Source organism: Dama dama, chromosome 12 (genome assembly GCF_033118175.1).
Source record: "Dama dama isolate Ldn47 chromosome 12, ASM3311817v1, whole genome shotgun sequence".
NCBI classification, from domain to species: Eukaryota; Metazoa; Chordata; class Mammalia; order Artiodactyla; family Cervidae; genus Dama; species Dama dama.
In genome coordinates, this window is record NC_083692.1 from 40,717,156 (window position 1) to 40,736,510 (window position 19,355).

A 19,355-nucleotide genomic window follows, 5' to 3' on the forward strand; every position below is an offset into this window, starting at 1 on the left:
CTGTGCCTGAAATAAAGGAGAAGTTGTACATATTGGTGCCATAACCCGAAGTATGGCTTCTGTTATGTTCTAGCCAGGGTGAAGCGTGGCATGATAAATGAGCTATTTTGGTCCACAATCAGATGTTCCAAATTCAGCTACAGAATTGTGCGGTTATGGGGCATTATGATACTTTCACATTAATATTCTCACCTCTTCCATTCCTGAATAATTGTCAAAGAATGCACTACCCCTGAAGAAGAGTTCAAGAGTTTTGTTTAAATTAACACAAACTGAGAAAGTTCACCTACTGAAGAACCTCTCCATGGAAAGTTTGAGCAAAAGGATGGTAACCTGAGACTAAGATTTGGGACAATGTTTGAGATGCAGAAAGAAAAGCAAAGAAAGTGATGAAAGTATGGACAAACATTTTTTTTAAATGACTGTAAAAAGCAGTAATAATAATGCTTATTAGGTTTCAAGAAAAGATGCATTTAAAATACTAGACAATAATAGTATGTATGCCAAAAAAAAAATTAATGGAGTTAAAGCATTCTAAGGTCCCTATGTTATCCAGGAGAAATATAATAATTTTGTTTTAGATCTTCAAAAATGATGTATTAAGCATGCATGTTTTATCTAAAACAACAGAATCAGAGAGTAAAACTGAAATAATAAAATAATTAATTTAAACAAAATGAATAATAATTTAAAAGAAGGCAAGAAGGGGTAAAAAGAAAACAGCATATTTTAAAGGAACACAAATTAGGATAGATTTAAACACATTATGGAACTTACATGCTAGTAGAAGAAACACACATGTGACATAAGTATGTACATAATCTCATATAGTATTGTGCTATGAAGAAAAATCAAATAGGGTAAAGCATTAGGTAGTGCTTAGATGGCTATTTTTATTTATTTTTTAAAATTTTACAGTTCACTTAATGGCAACTGGTAGTCATCAAACTAGCAATGGTTATCTTCAAACATTGTCACACTAGCTGTGCTACCATTTTTCCAGATTGATCAGATACCTAGAGTCACAGACATTTCACACACAAGATGCATCGTATAAATCAGACTTGGTTTATCACCAGCATTTATAAAACCAGACTTAGGAAAAGAAGTAGATCTGGGGACACATGAATGGTCTTAGTATAGTGAATGTTTAGCCTGCCCCAATTATTATGAAAGCAGAACAGCGAGAATATTCACAGACTATTTTTAGATAAGGAAAGATCTGAAAGAGGGAGGAAGAAAGACTCTAAGACTTTTTATCTTGAGCAAAAAGTTGAAAAGATAAGAGGATACAAAAAGGAGATTGAGAAGACAGTAGGCGAGGTGGCAGGAAAACCAGAGTGTGGCTTGGTGAAGAAATGTTTCAATAAGGTGGGCACACTCAATTGTGACACTAAGAAAGTGAAGTCGCTCAGTCGTGTCCGACTCTTTGCGACCCCATGGACTGTAGACTACCAGGCTCCTCCCTCCATGGGATTCTCCAGGCAAGAGCACTGGAGTATCTTTCCCAGACCTGGAGAACACAGCCAGGCTCAGTATTAAGAAGAGTTGTCATCGTCTCATTAGGCATACATAAACCGAGAGAGTGGCTAAGTGTAAGGTCTCTGAAGTCAGACTACCTGAAGTTGAATCCTAGCTCTGTCTCTCTGGTTGTGACCTATGTGGTCTTAGGCAAATTATTTGACTTCTCTGTGCTTTGATTTCCCCATCCGTAAAATGAGGATAGTAAAAGCACTTGTTTTCTCTGGTTGTTGCGATTAAATGAGTTAATATTTATAAAAACACTTAGAATATACCTGAAATATAAAGTAATCACCATGTATGTCCTTGTTAAAAAGTGAAAAATCCCTAAGATAGCAAAGATAGAAAGGACAACTTTGCTTATAGAGACTTGCATCCTCAGTAGCTTCACATTGGCATAAGACTTAAGGAAATTATCACCATGATGGATAAGTATATTCCGATAAACATATGGCATGAAATAAACTATGGCTAGAATATATCTAGTTCTTTACTGTAGTATCCTGAATTTAAGGTGTATATAATTTTATATAAAATTATATTTCAGTTGTCATAAGGAATATTCTTCAAATGCTTGGTGGTTCAGATCCCTAACCTGTTACTCTTTTTCAGTTGGATTATGCCCTTTTCTCTTTTCAATCTAAAATAAACTCAGATGGAAAGTGACATTAATAAAACTTTCAGTCTCCACATTAACAGAATAGATGAATACTTCCTTGGTGGTAGGTATTATAAGGAGCCAAACAAATCATTTTTGTGTGAAATACCGAAGTAGGTGCTTTGAAGGATTCATAAAAGTTTATGACTCTAACTAATGTGAAAGATAAAATGCATGTACTTGAGATAATTGCACAACGGGAGTATATGGCTAATGAATGATATGGTAAGTGTTATAAAAGATAAGGCAGAATTTATTACTGGCTCTAAGGAAGTTTCATAAATGAAGCGAGATTTTTGTGTAGGCCTGGGTAAAGGGAAACATTACAGTTACTATATTTTAGTATATGCAAGGACTCAAACTACCTTTAATGCAAACTTTCTTAGAAAATTACTAGAGAAAGTATTTCAGCAAAATGAGGAAGTAAACTAAGAAAATACTAGATCCATAAGACCAGGACTTCAATATAAGACAGGCACAAAGTGAAGTCCCAGGATGTCAGCTATTCAGCAGGACTAGATCATTTGCACAGATCAGAGCAAGAAAATAGTCAGGGAAGGAAAATTGGAACTGATTGGAGATTTACATCTCAGTGTTTCATTTGAAATGACAGATGTTTGAGGTATAGAATCCTCTGGAACATTTGGAATAAACAAGCAGTGGGTGAAGCAAAAACACCATCACCAATAAAAAGATAGAAAAACTAGGCAATTATTAACTTGAGGGTGACAGGTGTAAAAAAGGGAAATAATCATATATTGTCCCAACAGTCAATATTTACATAGTCATGATAATGTAAATACTAACTGCTGACTTATATGGAAGATCGTTACAAAACCATGAACAGAAAGCAGTGGAGAGGAGGTTAAAGGACTTAATCCTCAACTACTCTAATCCACAAAGTAATTTCTATGCCATTTAAATAGCAACATATAGGGGAATACGTGTAAATCCATGGCTGATTCATATCAATGTATGACAAAACCCACTGAAATGTTGTGAAGTGATTGGCCTCCAACTAATAAAAAAAGAAAAAAAAAAGCTTAAGTATCTACCAATAACTGAAAAAAAAAAAAAAATAGCAACATATAATTTAGGGACAGGTAGGGAGGTAAACCAGAGAAGGCAATGGCACCCCACTCCAGTACTCTTGCCTGGAAAATCCCATGGAAGGAGGAGCCTGGTAGGCTGCAGTCCATGGGGTCGCTAAGAGTGGGACAGGACTGAGCGACTTCACTTTCACTTTTCACTTTCCTGCATTGGAGAAGGAAATGGCAACCCACTCCAGTGTTCTTGCCTGGAGAATCCCAGGGACGGGGGAGCCTGGTGGGCTGACATCTATGGGGTCGCACAGAGTTGGACACGACTGAAGCGACTTAGCAGCAGCAGGGAGGTAAATTCCAATAGAAAGAGTCAAAAAAGTAGTTCAAAGTACTGCCCCTGAGGAGTGAGAGCTGGGAGAGGGTATTCATGGAGGGACTGGGAAGGGATTAATGTTGTTCATTGTAGGTTTGAAAAAGCATTATATGGAGGAAAAAAACCTTTTGATTAAAAATTAAAAGAATGGAAAAAATAATCATAAGACTTTGATAAGTGATCATATGAAGGGTCTGGATGGAACCAGAGATCTCCTTATCATTCATTCATATAATGAATGAGATCTCTTATCACTCATTCATTCATTCTTATATCAAATAGTTCTCAAGCAACAGGTTGAGCCAGGCACTAAACCAGGCCCCAGGAATACAATGGTGAATGAAGACACACTTGGTCCCTGCCCTCATGCAGCTTCTGTCCACTACAGCAAATAGACAATGAATGAGAAAATACATACACAGAAGAGCCACAGCCTGTAGCAAGAAGTTGTGTGACTAGAAAAAAAAAAAAGTGTGCTAGAATGGTGGTGAGGGGAAAAAAAGGGTAACTACTTTAGTTGTTTATCAGGGTGGGTCTTTCTCAGATGAGTGAGACTTGAAACGGCATAAATCAAGGAAAGATACGTGTACAGACTTGCAGGCAGGAAAGGCTGGTGGGTCTAGAAACTGTGGCCCTGAGCAAGAGAGGTTGAATCATATGATGGCTCCAGAGGCTGTTGAAGAAGTCCTAGATCACCTTGCTATAGATATAAATTTGGTAAGTCCTCAGAGTAAAGATATTTGAAGCCATGGGAGAAGACTATAAAGAGCATAACTCATAATCTCTTCCAGAGGAATGCCAACATTTAAGAGGAAGAGCCAGTAAGAGACTGAAAAGGTGGGGGTTGTAAAGAAAGGCAAAGCAATGAAGTCTGAAACCTTCCGCAACAATACCCTAACATTTTGGTCATTTTCCTAACTGCCCTACAGGTTTGTATTTCTTTTGACAAAATGCATTACAATTTGAGATTTTACCGTCAGTTCCAGACATAAGTGAAGATTCCTGAACCCTAGAAAAATCAATTTACAATTACCTGAAAAGTTATTTACTCATCCTCACTGTAAATTACACCAGCGTGGCCCAGGACCTTTGTTCGAATCAGAGTCACAGCCACAGTGGTTCTCTGTGCTCCTGTGGGGTCATCCAAGAATGCTAAGATTTCAACTGAGATGTCCCCGTGGTATCCTCAAGACTCTGGTATCCCCAGCCCCTCAGAATAAACGCCAATCCCATCTTGCACTCTGTGTTGGAAGGAAATTGAACTCGCTGACTTGCCCATCGCCTACGGCGCAGCACTGAGCCCTAGGCCGTCACGGGCATCGTGATGCAGTTCCGTTCCTTTTGCAGGGGGTGGGGGGAGTGGGGTGCCCTGAGGTTGGAACCTGGCGAGTCATGGCCGCCGGCGGCGCCGCCCCAGGCAAACGGGCAGAGCGCAGGGCCCGGCCCTCGGAAAACCGGCGCCAGATGAAAGGTGCGAGTAGACAGAGGGAGAGGGCGAGGCAAAGGCGGCCGCCAAGACGCCGAGCGCGCAGCTTCCCAGGAGGGCCTGCCGCCAGCCCGAGGGCTGTCGCGGCGCCGCCTCCGTGCGCCCCTCGTCAGACGGCGGCAGTTACTGCTTCCGAGGTCATTGGGCTGGCGCGCGCCTGCACGAGCTACGCCAAGCTGCGCCCAAACTCGGGCAGATGACTTCGCTCTGCCCTCGCCCAGTGCTCGGCCACCGCTTCTTTCCGTCTTTGCTCAGCTCGGTGTTTAACGGCGCGCTCCGCGCACGGCCCGGGGCGGAGGCCGCGGGGCTGTCCCGGTCAGGCCCGCCCCTGGACCCCACCCCGCGGGGATCCGTGCGGCTCCCGGCGCTCCGGCTGCTCTCCAGCGGCCGCAATCTGAGCCGAGGTGGCCGCGGCTCCAGTAATGTCGGGGCCCAGGCTGGAAGCACACGCTTTCCAAGGCGGGGGGAGGCAGGGAGCTCGGCCGGCTGCCCGCGCGCCCGGCACCAGCGGGAGAGCTAGCCGGAGGATCGGCTGGACCGGAGGAAGTTGTCAGGCTTCGGGCGGTGGGGCTAGGGGGAAGGCGCGCGGCCTCAGTGGCGCGGGAGCCAGTCCATTCGAATCCCCTCATAGGGGAGGGGAGTGGTTTTCTATTTGGGGATGAGGGAAAGGTCATAAAAACTGCCACTGGTTTTGGACCTAGGCACTGAGTATACAAAGCTTTAAGAGGCTCAGTACTTTCCGTTCCCAAATCTGTCTTCTGAGAAAGATTTCCAGCCCCAAATTTGAGTCCTATCTCCCTTCTCAGCACGGACTGTGGGTTGTTCCAGGGGGTGGGGGCGGGGCGAGGTTGGCGGGAAGTTTAGAAGGCATCCCCTTTCTCTCTCTTGTTCCCCCTGCTCCCTCCCTCCTGTGCCCACGTGGTACTCTGCCATGCCGTGCTCTCAAGAGGCACAAGTCGTCTCCCCCAGCAAGCGGGCCCGGGCCACGGAGGTGGGCGACATGCGTCTCCGCTTTGCCCGGCTCTCGGAGCACGCCACAGCCCCCACCAAGGGGTCCGCGCGCGCCGCGGGCTACGACCTGTACAGGTGAGTGGGCACCGCGTCCGCCCGCGCCCCGGAGGCCGGCCCGGGCCGGGAGGCTCGCCTTCTATCCCACCGTCCGGACCTCTCGCAGAGAAGTCCCAATTTCCGAGTGACAGAGCTCTCAAGTTAGCTTACATGCCGGCTTGTACAATTTTAGAGTCATTGAAAAGTGTAGAAACAAACGCATTTTGCATTACATAGGGTTTTTTACTTTTGGGGAAGTGGGGGCCCACAGCGTGGCACGTGAGATCCTGTTTCACCAGCCTGGGATGGGATCTGCACCTGGAGTCTTAACCACTGGACCACGAGGGAAGTCCTGCCTTTTTTTAATGTTGAAAATTTTACTTTCCCCTTTAGCATAAATTCAGTATGGATGTGGGCAGATGTGTGGAATAGTAAATAGCGATAAATGTCCGCCCAGGTGTTATTTTATTTTGCAACTTTTTTTGCGTCCTTTCCAAGTGGAAGGTAGAGATGAAGAAGGCCCACTTTGGCCTTCAAGTAGCGGCCTGAGAGTGGTACTGTGGTCAGGATAAAGAAAAGCCTTGCGGGGAGCCGAGGTTCTTAGGTAATAAAATACCCAGGAAAAATTAGTGAAAGTTGCTTCTGCTTTAAGGGTTAGTAAGTTAAGTTCCCCCCAAGGACTTGCCAGAAGTCTGAATATGAAAAGCAGGAATGTTTGTTTATACTGCCACCTTCTCTTTTGTACAGCATTTTTTACCTATGCTAAAAGCTGTTCCACGCGCTATTTTATTTAATACGGCAATCCTGAAGTAGATGAGTGTTACTTTTTACAGATGTGGGAGTTTGTGAAGAGATGAATTGATTGCCCAAGGGCTTGAATATAATAGGATTTTTGACCCTGAATTCAATGTTTTGTTGTTGTTTTTTAACCCCTTGACTCCTGTCCCCACTTCTTCAAACCATTAAGGTAGGTGAAAAGTGATATTGGAGGGGAGACGGTGTTTATTACATGATTAACTCCCAAGCCTTAGGATTTATTTTAAAGCATCCCAGGTAATTCTAATGTGAGAACCACTAGTATAAGTTGTAAGTACAAGGAAAGAGGAGAGAGGAGTATGTGATGATAGTGGGAGAAAAGAAGGAAAAAGTGAGGTAAGACTGATGCAGCTGAATGGGGGTACAATTCAGTCCCTTATTTCATGAATAAAAATAGTGATGTAGATTGACTACACCACAGCTGGGCACTGTTGTGAGTCTAAGAAGAGACCTTAATTTAGGGTACTTTATAAGCATCCTCCTATTAAATACAGAAGACTTCTATGTTGACATGGATATAATTCATCTCTTCAATAAATTTGTGTTTCAACTGTTTCAAGAGAGGAAATTCCAATGAAAGAAGTAAAGACATAGCAGCATTTTACCAGTCTTAATTAAGGGCTCCAAAGTAACTTCCAGTTCTGCTTATTGTAAAATCTCTTAAATTTTTAGCAAAGAAGAAGCTACAGTAATAGCAAAGTAGCAGCATTTGCTGGGTGGACCTTAGAGGATCAGTTCCTCGGTAGTGTCCATCTCTAGGGCCTGTTTACAGTGGTCACCTCTCTCCCTCAGCCAGTGAAGTTCACAGCCACCGCTTGGTAAGCCTGGTAAACTAGCAAGTCCAGAACAGATGCAACACAGCTGAACATACCCCTCCCGCCATATATGTTGCTCCGCACCCGTTTTTCTCCTTTCCTTCTGTACATTTTCCCTAATGCTTAGAGGATTGTTGGGAGAATAAAATGAGTTGTACAAAGCAGTTAGAACTGTACGGGACAGAGTAATGGCTTAAGAAATATTAGCTATTATTTGCTATTATCTGCCTTTCTTTCTTCATTCTTTATCTTCCTCTTTTTGTACCATGTTAGTGAATCATATGCCTTCTAAAGTCTGCATTTCAGCCCCCTCCTGCTAAAAAATTATCTGTTTGCCAACACAATTTGGTTCAAAGGAAAATTCATTTACAGGTTGTCATCTTTTACCAAAGAATGCTTAGAGAATTACTATATCTAAATACCAGTATCTTTCACTATTTTCCTAGTGCCTATGATTACACATTACCACCGATGGAGAAAGTGCTTGTGAAAACTGACATTCAGATAGCCCTTCCTTCTGGGTGCTATGGAAGAGTGGGTAAGTGACTTGAGACATAGATAACTATTTGTCATGCTCTTTCCTTGTGATGGGTTCTTTCTTCTTAGTTTCATTTGGGGTATATAAATGAGGGAAGGGATATTGCTTGGCCTGTGTCCTAAAATAAAGACATGCCCCCTGCGATGGCAGTTGCAGTCACTTGAAAACTTTCCTTTATTTGTGTAGCTACATTTGCCTCTCTTTGCTTTCCGCCAGCAACGCCCCCCCCCCCCCCCAACCCCCGATTCCTTACTTAAGGGTTTAGGACACTCACATTAGCCTAGGAGGTTGTTTTCACAACTGTTCACTGTGAGAAAAACTGAAAATATAGGTGATGTTTAACTGGTGGTTTTTCCAGTCTTACCACCAATTCTCCCTTCAAGGATCAGATGGCATATGAAGTCAGATTTCTTTGTGAAGATGTTTATTTGTTTTATAAGAATAAAGATGCAGGGTTAAGATAATGGCACATGGCATCTTATATCACCGATAGAGGTAAAGTTTCTAACCCCTGAGGGTATCAGGCCCTTAGCCTTTCCCCCTTGGGTTTCCTCCCGTGAGGTCTGGGTAAGGGACGCTCTTCAGTGCACTAGAGGAAAAGGCCTCATCGTGGGAGGAGAGAGGATAAAATGCAGGGCAAGCCAACAGGTTTGATTTTTCTGCAGCGAGTCAGTTGTCACTGTAGAAAGAGTTTAAAACTTCTTTTCAAGAGTCTGATTACTTGCTGGCTGACTTCAAAGTAAACATGAAGGAGCAAATGGAACTGTGATCCCAGGGGGATCTTGTTAGCCGGAGTCTGAGAACTGCTGATACTTCAGCCTTTAAAAGAAAACTGAAATGAGCTCTCTTCATCTTTTTGGCTGCACTGACGGCATTTTTAGTGTGTTGGGGGGTGGGTGGGTGGATTAGGAGATGGGGTGAAATAACAGTGAAGGCAGGAAGGGGTTACATTTACCGACAAAGTGCCTGATTTAAGTTATTCTGGAATAAAATACTAGAAGTTAGGATAATTAATGGTAGGCCTGTTGCTCAAGTCAGCAAGAGTAAGGTATAAACCTAGCTTCTTACTCTGGTTCATTTGTTTCATTCAGATTTGTCTTCTGGCATCTGAATTGTGAGTAGGCTCCCAAGTTCAAGGTTAACCTCTGCTACTCTATGATTGGGTTTATGCCCCTCCCCTTCTTATCCATACTGCAACATGCTGGGATCTCCTGTCTTAAAATAAAAGTCCCTTCCTCTGCCCCATGTCCCTGCCAGCTACCATCCTCCTTTTGTGACCAGATGTCTGGACAGCATTGTCCACGGTTTTCACCACTTGTTCACTTTCCAGTTCTTTCCTGCAGACCACAGCTTCAACACTTATCCTCAGGTGCCTGAGGATATGCTTAAACCACATGCTGGAGTGGTTTTGAATTAAACCTTGTCAACATTTTTCTAAACTTTTCTACTTTGATCATACAGTGTGATAAATTTTTAATTCAGAACTGTCTGCTAAGGTTAAGATACAGATGTTATAGGGGTGAAAGTGACATGCTTAGATTGTGTCAATTTTATTCAGTATTGCCCTTCTTAAGATAGTCAATTTCTTTTTGTTTTATAGCTCCTCGTTCTGGCTTGGCAGCAAAACACTTCATAGATGTAGGAGGTAATATATTTACATTTTTATTCTGTAAATATTTACAAGTGTTTACTTTGTTTTTGCAGTAATCAAATGACAGATTTTTATCATCAAGAAAAGAAAATGGTTTTTGTTGTATCTTGCCTTTTAGAAATTTCTGTCCCTGAGTAAAAGATGATTATGATACAGTTTTGAATGCTATTTGAGTATGTCTACTTTTTTAATGATCATTTTGTGAAATGTTGTTATTTCACTCACAAGCTAGACACTATCTGACAGATAGGATTTTGCCTTCGTTTAGCGATAATCTGCATTTAGTCCAAAAATGACTGTTCACAGAAGGAAGTTTGTTATTACAAGGAAAGGAAATGCTTTTATATCATCATTTAAGCAACTGTAGCTAGTGCTTCTTTAACAAGGCCTCTTAGCCCTCAGATGAGTGGGTATGTTAAATTCTCCACCTCCTGCTGTTTTTATGAAGCTGCTTTTTAATAAACTAGGAAACTGACTCAGAAATAGGCCCAAGTTGCCTCTTTAAAAACTGAAATCCATCCATATGATTCCAATCCCCTTGTTCTTTCCATTGCAGTTCAATGCTGTGGATCACCCTGCCCTGTCCTTCTACCAAGCTAGCTCTTCCCTGAGTTAACTTACTGTTCCCTCTCTGGATGAGGCCTGTCCCTGGGCCATCTCCCCATAGTGTCACTAGGTGGTGCTGTGCGGTAAAACAGGAGGCGCTGAATATAACTCAACAGAGATGGACAGCCCTCTGGGGTTGAGAATTCCCTGGGCTAATTTATGCTTGACTTGCAAGAATATTTTTACAAGGTCTAGTATGGTCACTTAAGACGATAACTTAAGGATATAAAAGATGGTAGTTTTAAATAAAGTTCAAAGGGTTATGAAAGGAACATGGGTTTTGGAATAACAACTGGATTTGGGCTCTAACTTTGTCACTAACTAGCTAGTTATTGCTTAACTTTTCTGAGCCTTAGTTTCCTTATCTGTAAAATGAAAATTAGCGTGCTTGCCCTGAAAGATGGGAGGATTGAATTATAATGTATCTAAAGCACTAACACTGCTTGGTACATATTTTCTGTCCTCTGGGCTTCTCAGATTTTTTTTTTTAACATGGAAACTTTTTCTGACTTTGTTACCAACTTTTGCTCTATTTAAAACAATCCTCTGAAAAAAATTCATGTGAAAGCAATGGAAAGTTAGTTTGCCTGGTGGTTCCTGTGGTGTTATTCACACAGTCACATTGTGGTGTGTTCTTGGATGCAGAGTATCTTAAAAATGTCTCCTAGGCACACGTTTATCATAGTTGGCCACAGTTTCTATTTCAGAAGAGGGATATTGTTAGAAATCCCAGGCTGTAAATAAGGGTCAAAGGGAAAAGTTGAGTATGCAGGATTCCGTTCAGAATTCACATCTGGTAGGTGTGGATAGTTTTCAGTAAAGAAGGTTTCCAACGAATGACATGCCAAAGTCTTGACACAGTAAAACTTTTGCCTGAAGTCAGTTAATCACTCTGCCAGTTCCAATGCATGATTTTTCCAGTGATAACTTCAAAATACTTTCTGCTTTCTCATGAAATACCCCTGATGTTTATGTCCCTTATGTAGGAAAGGAATGTGTTATATTTTCTTTGATGGTCAGTTTGCCTTTGAATAACAAGTAATAAATGAACCTGGAACTATTAGATTTTTTTAATACTATTGGCTTTCATGCTTTAAAAAAAGGAGTAATTAAGGACCTTTTTTTCCTGTCATACATTCTAACTGACTTGAAAGGACTTAATTTCTTTCAGTCTTGGTAGATCACCTGGCTTTGAGGAATTCAAGACATCCAACCATATGTGTGATAGGACTCCTTTACAAATATATAGCAAGGCCTTCACAAAAAAGAGTGTTTTTTGGTATTGTAGAAGATACCATAAAGTAAACAAATACTTGCAAGTCATATGAAGAACAGTTAAATATCCAAACAGATAAGGGGGGAAAAACTGATTATAAAATACAGAAGAGGACATGCAAATGTGGAACAAACATTGAGGTAAAAAAGCCCAGCCTCACTAGTCATCAGGGAAATGTAAATAAATCCATGAAATACCATCTTTTACTCATCATATTGGCCAGAATTAAAAAGATTGCTTCAATTTGGTATTGTAAGAGAGCTTAGAAATGGGCATTCTTAAATATCATGGATAGAAATTTGAATTGCTATACTTTCCTTGCAAAGTTATCTAGGAATATCCATTAAAATTTTAAATATACACACCTTTCAGCCCAGGAAAGTGCTTTTTTTTTTTTGGAAATTGTTTGATGAGAATACAATACAGTAATACACAAGGACATATGTAAAGGACTGTTTTGATTATTATAGGAAAAATGTAAAAATGATCTGAATGTCTGATGATATGTAAGAGAATTGTTACATGGGAATCATGGTGCTGTATTTCCATGTCTTGGATCTAAAAGAATGACTAAGATTCAGATATGTTACTCTCAAAGGATAGCTATACTATTTTAGGTGGGAAAAATGTGTAAAATATGTGGCTGCCTGAGGGGGACAGTTGGGAAGCATTATTAGCTTTTACTTTATATGTATTTGTACTGTTTGGGTACTCTAAACATTTTCTAGTAAAGAAGTGGGCTCAGAAGTCAGCACACATGGTCTTTGTCTAAGGCACCCTAGGTGAATGAGTGCCAGCCTGTACTGGAGCACTCCCACTTGGAGATGCCAAAGCCTCCTGTGGTCATTTGTTCCGGCATGGGAGGCAGGGAATGACCTGCTGCCGAGGGGTTCCTTCCTTAACTGATCTGAGCCATTCCTGCAGCTGAAACTTTCTGCATCTAGATAATATAGAAAACAGCTGGTCCTATCTTTATATCCATTCTTTCAGTAAATATCAAGGACTAAGTTAATGATCAACTGGCAGTGGGGGAAAAGAAGCCAGGCTTCAGTATTCTTTGAGTTGGTCAAAGTTTTATTGATGTAGAACAGAAAAGAATAGACTGTTTCCTTCAGTCTAGACATGATATGAACCACTTTCAGCCACTTTTATACTCACTGTTCTCGCTGTTTAAAAAAGTGTTTTATCTTTAATTCTAACTCTGAAGTCTTATGTCAGGAACCTGGTAAGAAGTATTTTAAGTTCAGTTTCACTTAGCCGTACTAACTCATTCATAAAGCACAGGGATTCATCTAAACTTCTACAGTAATCCACCGGAAAAATCTAAAATGTTAGTTTTTCTAAGTATATTTCCCTGTGGTGGAACATTTTTTATTTTTTTTAAATTTTGCCCTTTTTTCCCTTATATGAGAAAATTGAAAGTGAATGCTTATTCTTGTTCTAAAAAAGCAAAAAGAAAAAAAAACTTTTTTTTTTAACCCCCAATTGACCTTCAAATAACTATGAGTCTGGCCAACCAGCATTAGTACCTATTGAACTAAATTCCTGATTCTTTTTTTTTTCTTCTTTGATAAGAGGTTTTTTTCCCCCTAAAGAGTGGGGTATTAATAAGATGTAAGATACGACATGGAGCTGCATTTAATTAGATTCACATGAATCCTCTATCTAGCATGTTACAAACTGAAGGGAAAGAATTAACATGTATAAAAGGAAATAGGCATTGAGGGGAAAGACAGGGATAGGAAAATGACTGCTAATAGCTAGGGGGTTTCTTTTCAGGGTAATGAAAATGTTCAAAAATTGATTGTGGTCATGTTTTCACAACACTGAATACCCTAAAAAAATGTTGAATTGTGAATTATGTCTTAATTTTTAAAAAGGAAATGAGAAGACCTGGTGCATCTATATTATCTGTGCTTGTGTTTATGGGAAGGTTTTGGATTCTTGGCCCAAAGATAAATGCTAGCACGTAGGGTAGATGCACTTCTCTGGACTGTGGCAGGGCCCTGGCTCAAGTTCCTCCCCTGCAAAAATTTGCTGCCTTTGTGTTTATAATTTCAAACAGTTTCTAATTACACACAGTTGTGTATAAAAGTGTGCTCATTAATAAGCTTATATGCTAATGTCTTTTGAGAGATCATGCTCTTAAGAGAGGATGGTAGCTCAAATGGAAAGGAGAAGAAGAATGTGAACAGTTCAGCTCCATTTTCATTATAAAAATGGAATGTTCTGATATTTGCTAGACTGCTGCTTAACAGTGTCAGCATTGACTTATTCCACCACAGATCTTCTGACTTTTTGACATTTTTATTTATGACTCAATCATATTTTAGTCTGGATATTAGTGGGAAGCTGCTACCAGAAAAAGCCTTTAAAACCCAAATCGTAATTTTCTCCTGGTCCTTTTGGCAGGTATGCAGCAGATAAGACAGTAGGATTGGGAGAGAGCAGTTAAGGATGAGTTGGCTGAGACGCTAAGCACCTACTCCCAATTTAGAGTAGGTAATTGTCACCATTTGTAAGGATGACAGGTTGGAAAATTAGGACCACTTTCAAAATCCTTATTTGAATTTTGGGCTTCCCTGGTGGCTTAGATAGTAAGGAATCTACCTGCAATGCAGGAGACCTGGGTTCACCATCCCGGGGTTGGGAAGATCGCCTGGAGGAGGACGTGTCAACCCACTATAGTATTCTTGCCTGGAGAATCCCCATGGATAGAGGAGCCTGGCAGCCTATAGTCCATGAAGTCGCAGAGTAAGACACGACTGAGTGACTAAGTACATTTGCATTTTAGTAATATCATTTCTTGGCTTTGAGGCTTTACATAGTAGCAGAGCAAGATTCACATGTTCATTGTAAGGATAAAACTTTCAGAGCTACATAGGAATGATTTCGAGGTAATCATATACCTTTAGTCCTTGGTACCATACACTGAGCTAAGATCATTTTTTTTTTTCCTCCAGCTGGTGTCATAGATGAAGATTATAGAGGAAACGTTGGTGTTGTCCTGTTTAATTTTGGCAAAGAGAAGTTTGAAGGTATGTTAAATATATCTAATCACATCAATATAATGAGTTTTTCAAGTTATGTATTAAACATGTCTAAATAGCACATACTAACTCCTCTGATTCTCATTGTACTGTGTAAGGCAGGATACAGAGAATGCATCAATACAGTATCAGTAATAAATTGTTTTGTTTTTTTCCTTTGAAGTCAAAAAGGGTGATCGAATTGCACAGCTCATTTGTGAACGGATATTTTACCCAGAAATAGAGGAAGTTCAAGTAAGTATCATAAAAGCTGAGTAGGGAATACATGATATAACATCTTCAGTGAAGGAAAAATAAAAAATTTGAGGATCTACTATGCTATTGGTAACTGAATACAGACCTTTCTCAACTTAACAGTGGGATTACATCCTGATACAGCCATCGTAAATGGAAAATATCTTTAATCAAAAATACACTTCACACACCTTACCTACTGAACATTGTAGCTTAGCTTGCTGCTGCTGCTAAGTCGCTTCAGTCGCCTTAAACATGCTCAGAACCCTTATTAACCTAGTTGGACAGAGTCATCTAACGCAAAGCCTGTTTTATAATAAAGTGTTGAGTATCTCATGTAATTTATTGAATACTGTACTGAAAGTGAAAAATAAAATGGTTGTATGGGCACAGAAACTGTACCAGCATTTCACCCTGTGATGGCATGGCTGACTGGCGGCTGCAGCTCACTGCCGTTGCCCAGCATCAAGAGAGGATCACGTCGCATATCACTAGCCCAGGGGAAAGCTCAAAATTCATTATTTGAAGCACGGTTTTTACCAAATGCATATCTCTTTCACGCCATCATCAAGTTGAAAAATCATAAGTCAAACCATTCTAAGTTGGGGACCATCTGTAGTAGAATATTTGACTAGTCCTATTTTAAGCAAAATTAAAATCTTAGTTGTAGAACTTCTTAAAATGTTTTCCATGGCTATTATATAGCATTACTTTGAATAATAAACCATTTAAATAGACTGAAATTCTACTATTCCCTTAGCTTTTTTGGTATTCAGTATTTTATGGAACATTTTTAAAATTTTAATTTTCTGTAATCTCCTTTTTGAAGGAATGATATAACAAGAATAAAACTCTTACAAATTGGGAGCTGGAGAGACCTGAAAGAGGATCTAAAATTAACTATAGAGCTCACTATCTTTATGTCTTTTCAGGTTTTAGATGACACTGAAAGGGGTTCAGGAGGCTTTGGTTCCACTGGAAGTAATTAAAACTTCTGCCAAGAACAGGAAATGAGAATGTACTTTTTTCTTGAAAATAAAGACTTTGCTTAAAGTGTTTTGGTGTTTTGCATTTCTGTAAACTTAACACTTCAGCTTCTAAAAGTATTTGGTTTTCTTATGCTTAAGGAAAGGGTACCTCTGTTGGGATCCTATAGAAACTTACTTCCTTTGTTTTTCTGCCATTAGTGGTTATATAAATCTGTTTGTGAACTCATGCAGTTTCTTTTTTAAATTAAATGCACATCATTTATCCCCAAATCTGTATTATTTATTTCACTATATACTACCCCTTCAGTAACTTATTTTTAAAATGCTTTGAATATCATCAGCAATGCATTTCATTCAATAAATTTGAATTCTCACAGATATAAATTACTGCATAAGCTGAATATTAAACAACAATAAAAAGAAGGTATTACTAATTCTTCCCTTCTCTTCAGATGTAAAAAATGTTTTTCTAAACTTAAGATTCTTTGTGACAATTGGGAAGAAGAGAATCCTTGGTTTATTTTTTTAAGTTTTTTCTTTTTTTTAAATCTTCCTTTTTGGTAGACCCTAGGTTAACTGGGTACAGGTGTATTTGTGAAAGGAAATGTGAGTTGGGAATGTCCATTTGGTTTATTGCTCTGAATTTCATTCTGTTGGGGTTTCCCTAGTGGCTCAGACAGTAAAGAATCTGCCTGCAATGCTGGAGACCTGGGTTTGATCCCTGGGTTGGAAAGATCCCCTGGGGTAGGGCATGGCAAGCCCCTCCAGTATTCTTGCCTGGAGAATCCCATGGACAGAGGAGCATGGTGGGCTACGTCCATGGGGTCACAGAGTCAGATGCAACTGAGCACACAAGCAAATTGTACTAATGTGAATTTGCCTCACTGAAGTAGCAGTAATAGACTGTCCAAGAAAATACACAATTTAGTACAGATAAGTAGATGTAAGGAGGTATGCCTAGACCACTGGGTTTATCCAAACCAAGTATAAGTAAGTGTGTCTCAGCCATATGAGTTGGCTTAACATCTATTGCAGCTTTTGGTGTGCTTTCCTTTTCTACATTTCCCAAACCCCTCTGCACCGGGACTTTGGGTGTCAGCTAGGCTTTGTCAATCAGTTGCCCTAGTGCGAGGCTCAGGAGGCGTCATTTTGTAGGTGGGGGTCATACAGACGGAATGCTCTGGAGCTGGCAACTCTTGGCTGCCCAGTTTTGGAAGCATGGGTTAGAGTTTGTTTCTTGTGTCCTTCCAGTGGTTCCCGAGGCCATGTTACACCCTGCAATGTGTCAATAGTATTTTCCATTACTTTGGAAATGTAACTATGGGTTATAGTTCATCAGTGAGTCATGAGATTAACTCAGTGGGTCATAACTAGTGTTAAAAAATACTGAACAGAAATACAGCAGAGGACAACAGGTCAGATGGGTAAATTCTGTGAAGATTATTTGGATTACATACTTATGTGTGCACATGTTTACTGGGTCATGATATAAATTATTTCTGAAGTCAGTAAAATTTAAAATTCTGCTAAACTAGCTAGAGTCTGGTTCCCTGAGCTCTGACCAATACGTAGTAACAGTTGAAGACTATGATGTGACTGCTAAGAGATTCTGTCTTAGCTTAACGTTAAGTCCACTGTTAAGCACTTAAAATTGCTCTTTTCTTTCTCATAACGTGCCTGTGGAGAATAGAAAAAAACCCAAACACTTTTTTATAGGTGACAAAAACAGTCTCAGAGACATTTCAGCTAACAGTGATTACTATTAAAACGGGTACTATGGCTTCAAAGCCCATGTTCTCTGCAGTATCTTCGGTCTTCCAAGTGGTAGAGAGGATATACAACAGGAGACGTGGTTAATGAAAAGCTTCCTCTAGTTGTTTTGTACTTGGAATATGTTTCCTTCTGGGTACTATACTTAAAGGAAGATGCTCACATTTGAAGCTACCCTAGAGACCTGGAATGATATCCATGGGTGATATGTTTTCACCTGGGAAAGTGTATTTGTTGAGATGGGAGGAATGAGGGGCAGTTGGCTAGAGAAAGTCCCTGGAATATAATAGATGTTTTTAGAATCTAAAGACTCAGATTAGGCTTGTCATCTGTGACCTGAGGGACTGAAGTTAGTATCAGTGGGTTTCATCTATAGAAGACAGTGGCTGTGAGATAATAGAATATATATATTAGCCTCTGTCCCCCTAGTGATAAGAACATCTTTTGTTCTGTTAGTGGTCTTTGACCTCTGTTCTTGACAGAGCTCCTGAAACCCTTACATGTGATTTTGCAGATGACAGAAGTGTCTTGTTCTAACAGGGTCACTCAGTCCCTGTGTGGCTCCTGAATGAGGTCTGGTCTCAGAAAGGCCAGGCCGTGATTAGAGTCTAGGAACTCTTTTCCTTCCTCCCATTCTCTTGTGAGGGGAGAAGGGCCAAAATTGGAATTAATGATGGATCATTCCCATGTGATGAAGCCTTCATAAAATCCCCAAAAGAACAGGGTTAGAGAGCTCACAGGTGGTGCTATGATAGTATCTGAGCCTACCTCCAAGTACACACAGTGTCAGAATTGAGAAAGTGTAGGACACCCCAGCTGGTGTCACAGAGAATTGCCTGGTGTGGGGGAAAGCCTGCATACATCAGGTGCCCAGAAGTGAAGTGTTTTCTGTGAGTAGTATAGGAGACTCATAGGGAAGAAAGTCATGATAGGAGAGAACGAGGCTTTTCTCTACACAGGAAGGGAGAAGTCTGTTTCTCCTTAACAGTGGCATAGGGCAGACTTGTGGAACTTCCCCAAAAGAGTGAGAGAAAAAAAAAAAAAAAAAAAAATGCAAATACTGCATGGGAAAAGCAAAAAAATCAAAAGCCATATGAAAGGGTACAATACAGTCTGTTGGGTTCAGATTTTTGGAGACAATTTCTATGTTATATATGTAAAGTTCAAATAGTTTATAATTTTACTTTGTTTTATTATGAAATACAATGTTTAGGCAAGTGTATGAAACAAAAGTGGATGGTATAGTGAGTAACTAAATAGTGGTCTGGACTGGTTTGCTAGAAGTGAGAGCCTGTGTTAATAAGGCTTGGTTCCTAAGCTCATTTTATCTTTGCCTTCTTTCAGTCTGCTAGATTCAGTTGGTGAAAGTGAAAGTTGCTCAGTCGTGTCCAACTCTCTGCGACCCCATGGACAGTTCTCCAGGCCAGAATACTGGGGTGGGTAGCCATTTTCTTCTCCAGGGGATCTTCCCAACCCAGGGAT

General features: G+C 40.4%; 1 protein-coding gene and 1 non-coding gene across 4 annotated transcripts; one reads left to right on the forward strand and one right to left on the reverse strand.

Moving 5' to 3' along the window:
- Nucleotides 1-1,067: 1,067 nt before the first annotated feature.
- Nucleotides 1,068-1,199, reverse strand: LOC133067546 (small nucleolar RNA SNORA72). Its single transcript, XR_009695329.1, has one exon. It is a non-coding gene; the product is annotated as a small nucleolar RNA SNORA72 (small nucleolar RNA).
- A 3,749-nt stretch (nucleotides 1,200-4,948) lies between these two features.
- DUT (deoxyuridine triphosphatase) lies at nucleotides 4,949-16,170 on the forward strand. 3 transcript variants are annotated; one of them, XM_061157084.1, is made up of 7 exons: nucleotides 4,949-5,066; nucleotides 6,029-6,167; nucleotides 8,206-8,297; nucleotides 9,898-9,942; nucleotides 14,794-14,868; nucleotides 15,044-15,114; nucleotides 16,047-16,170. In XM_061157084.1, the coding sequence occupies exons 1-7, from the start codon at nucleotides 4,988-4,990 to the stop codon at nucleotides 16,101-16,103; spliced, it is 558 nt and encodes a 185-aa protein (XP_061013067.1). In that variant the 5' UTR covers nucleotides 4,949-4,987; the 3' UTR covers nucleotides 16,104-16,170. The 3 variants fall into 3 exon arrangements, with proteins under 3 accessions (XP_061013067.1, XP_061013066.1, XP_061013068.1); XM_061157083.1 differs by lacking the exon at nucleotides 4,949-5,066 and adding an exon at nucleotides 5,224-5,500; XM_061157085.1 differs by lacking the exon at nucleotides 4,949-5,066 and having other exon boundaries at nucleotides 5,928-6,167.
- Nucleotides 16,171-19,355: the final 3,185 nt, after the last annotated feature.

Excerpts from the sequence above, each read along its gene's own strand:
- DUT (XM_061157083.1), top strand. The coding sequence starts at position 5,278 with ATGACTTCGCTCTGCCCTCGCCCAGTGCTCGGCCACCGCTTCTTTCCG. Across the intron at positions 9,943-14,793 it reads ACACTTCATAGATGTAGGAG|CTGGTGTCATAGATGAAGAT; the intron begins GTAATATATTTA and ends TTTTTCCTCCAG. Across the intron at positions 14,869-15,043 it reads TGGCAAAGAGAAGTTTGAAG|TCAAAAAGGGTGATCGAATT; the intron begins GTATGTTAAATA and ends TTTCCTTTGAAG.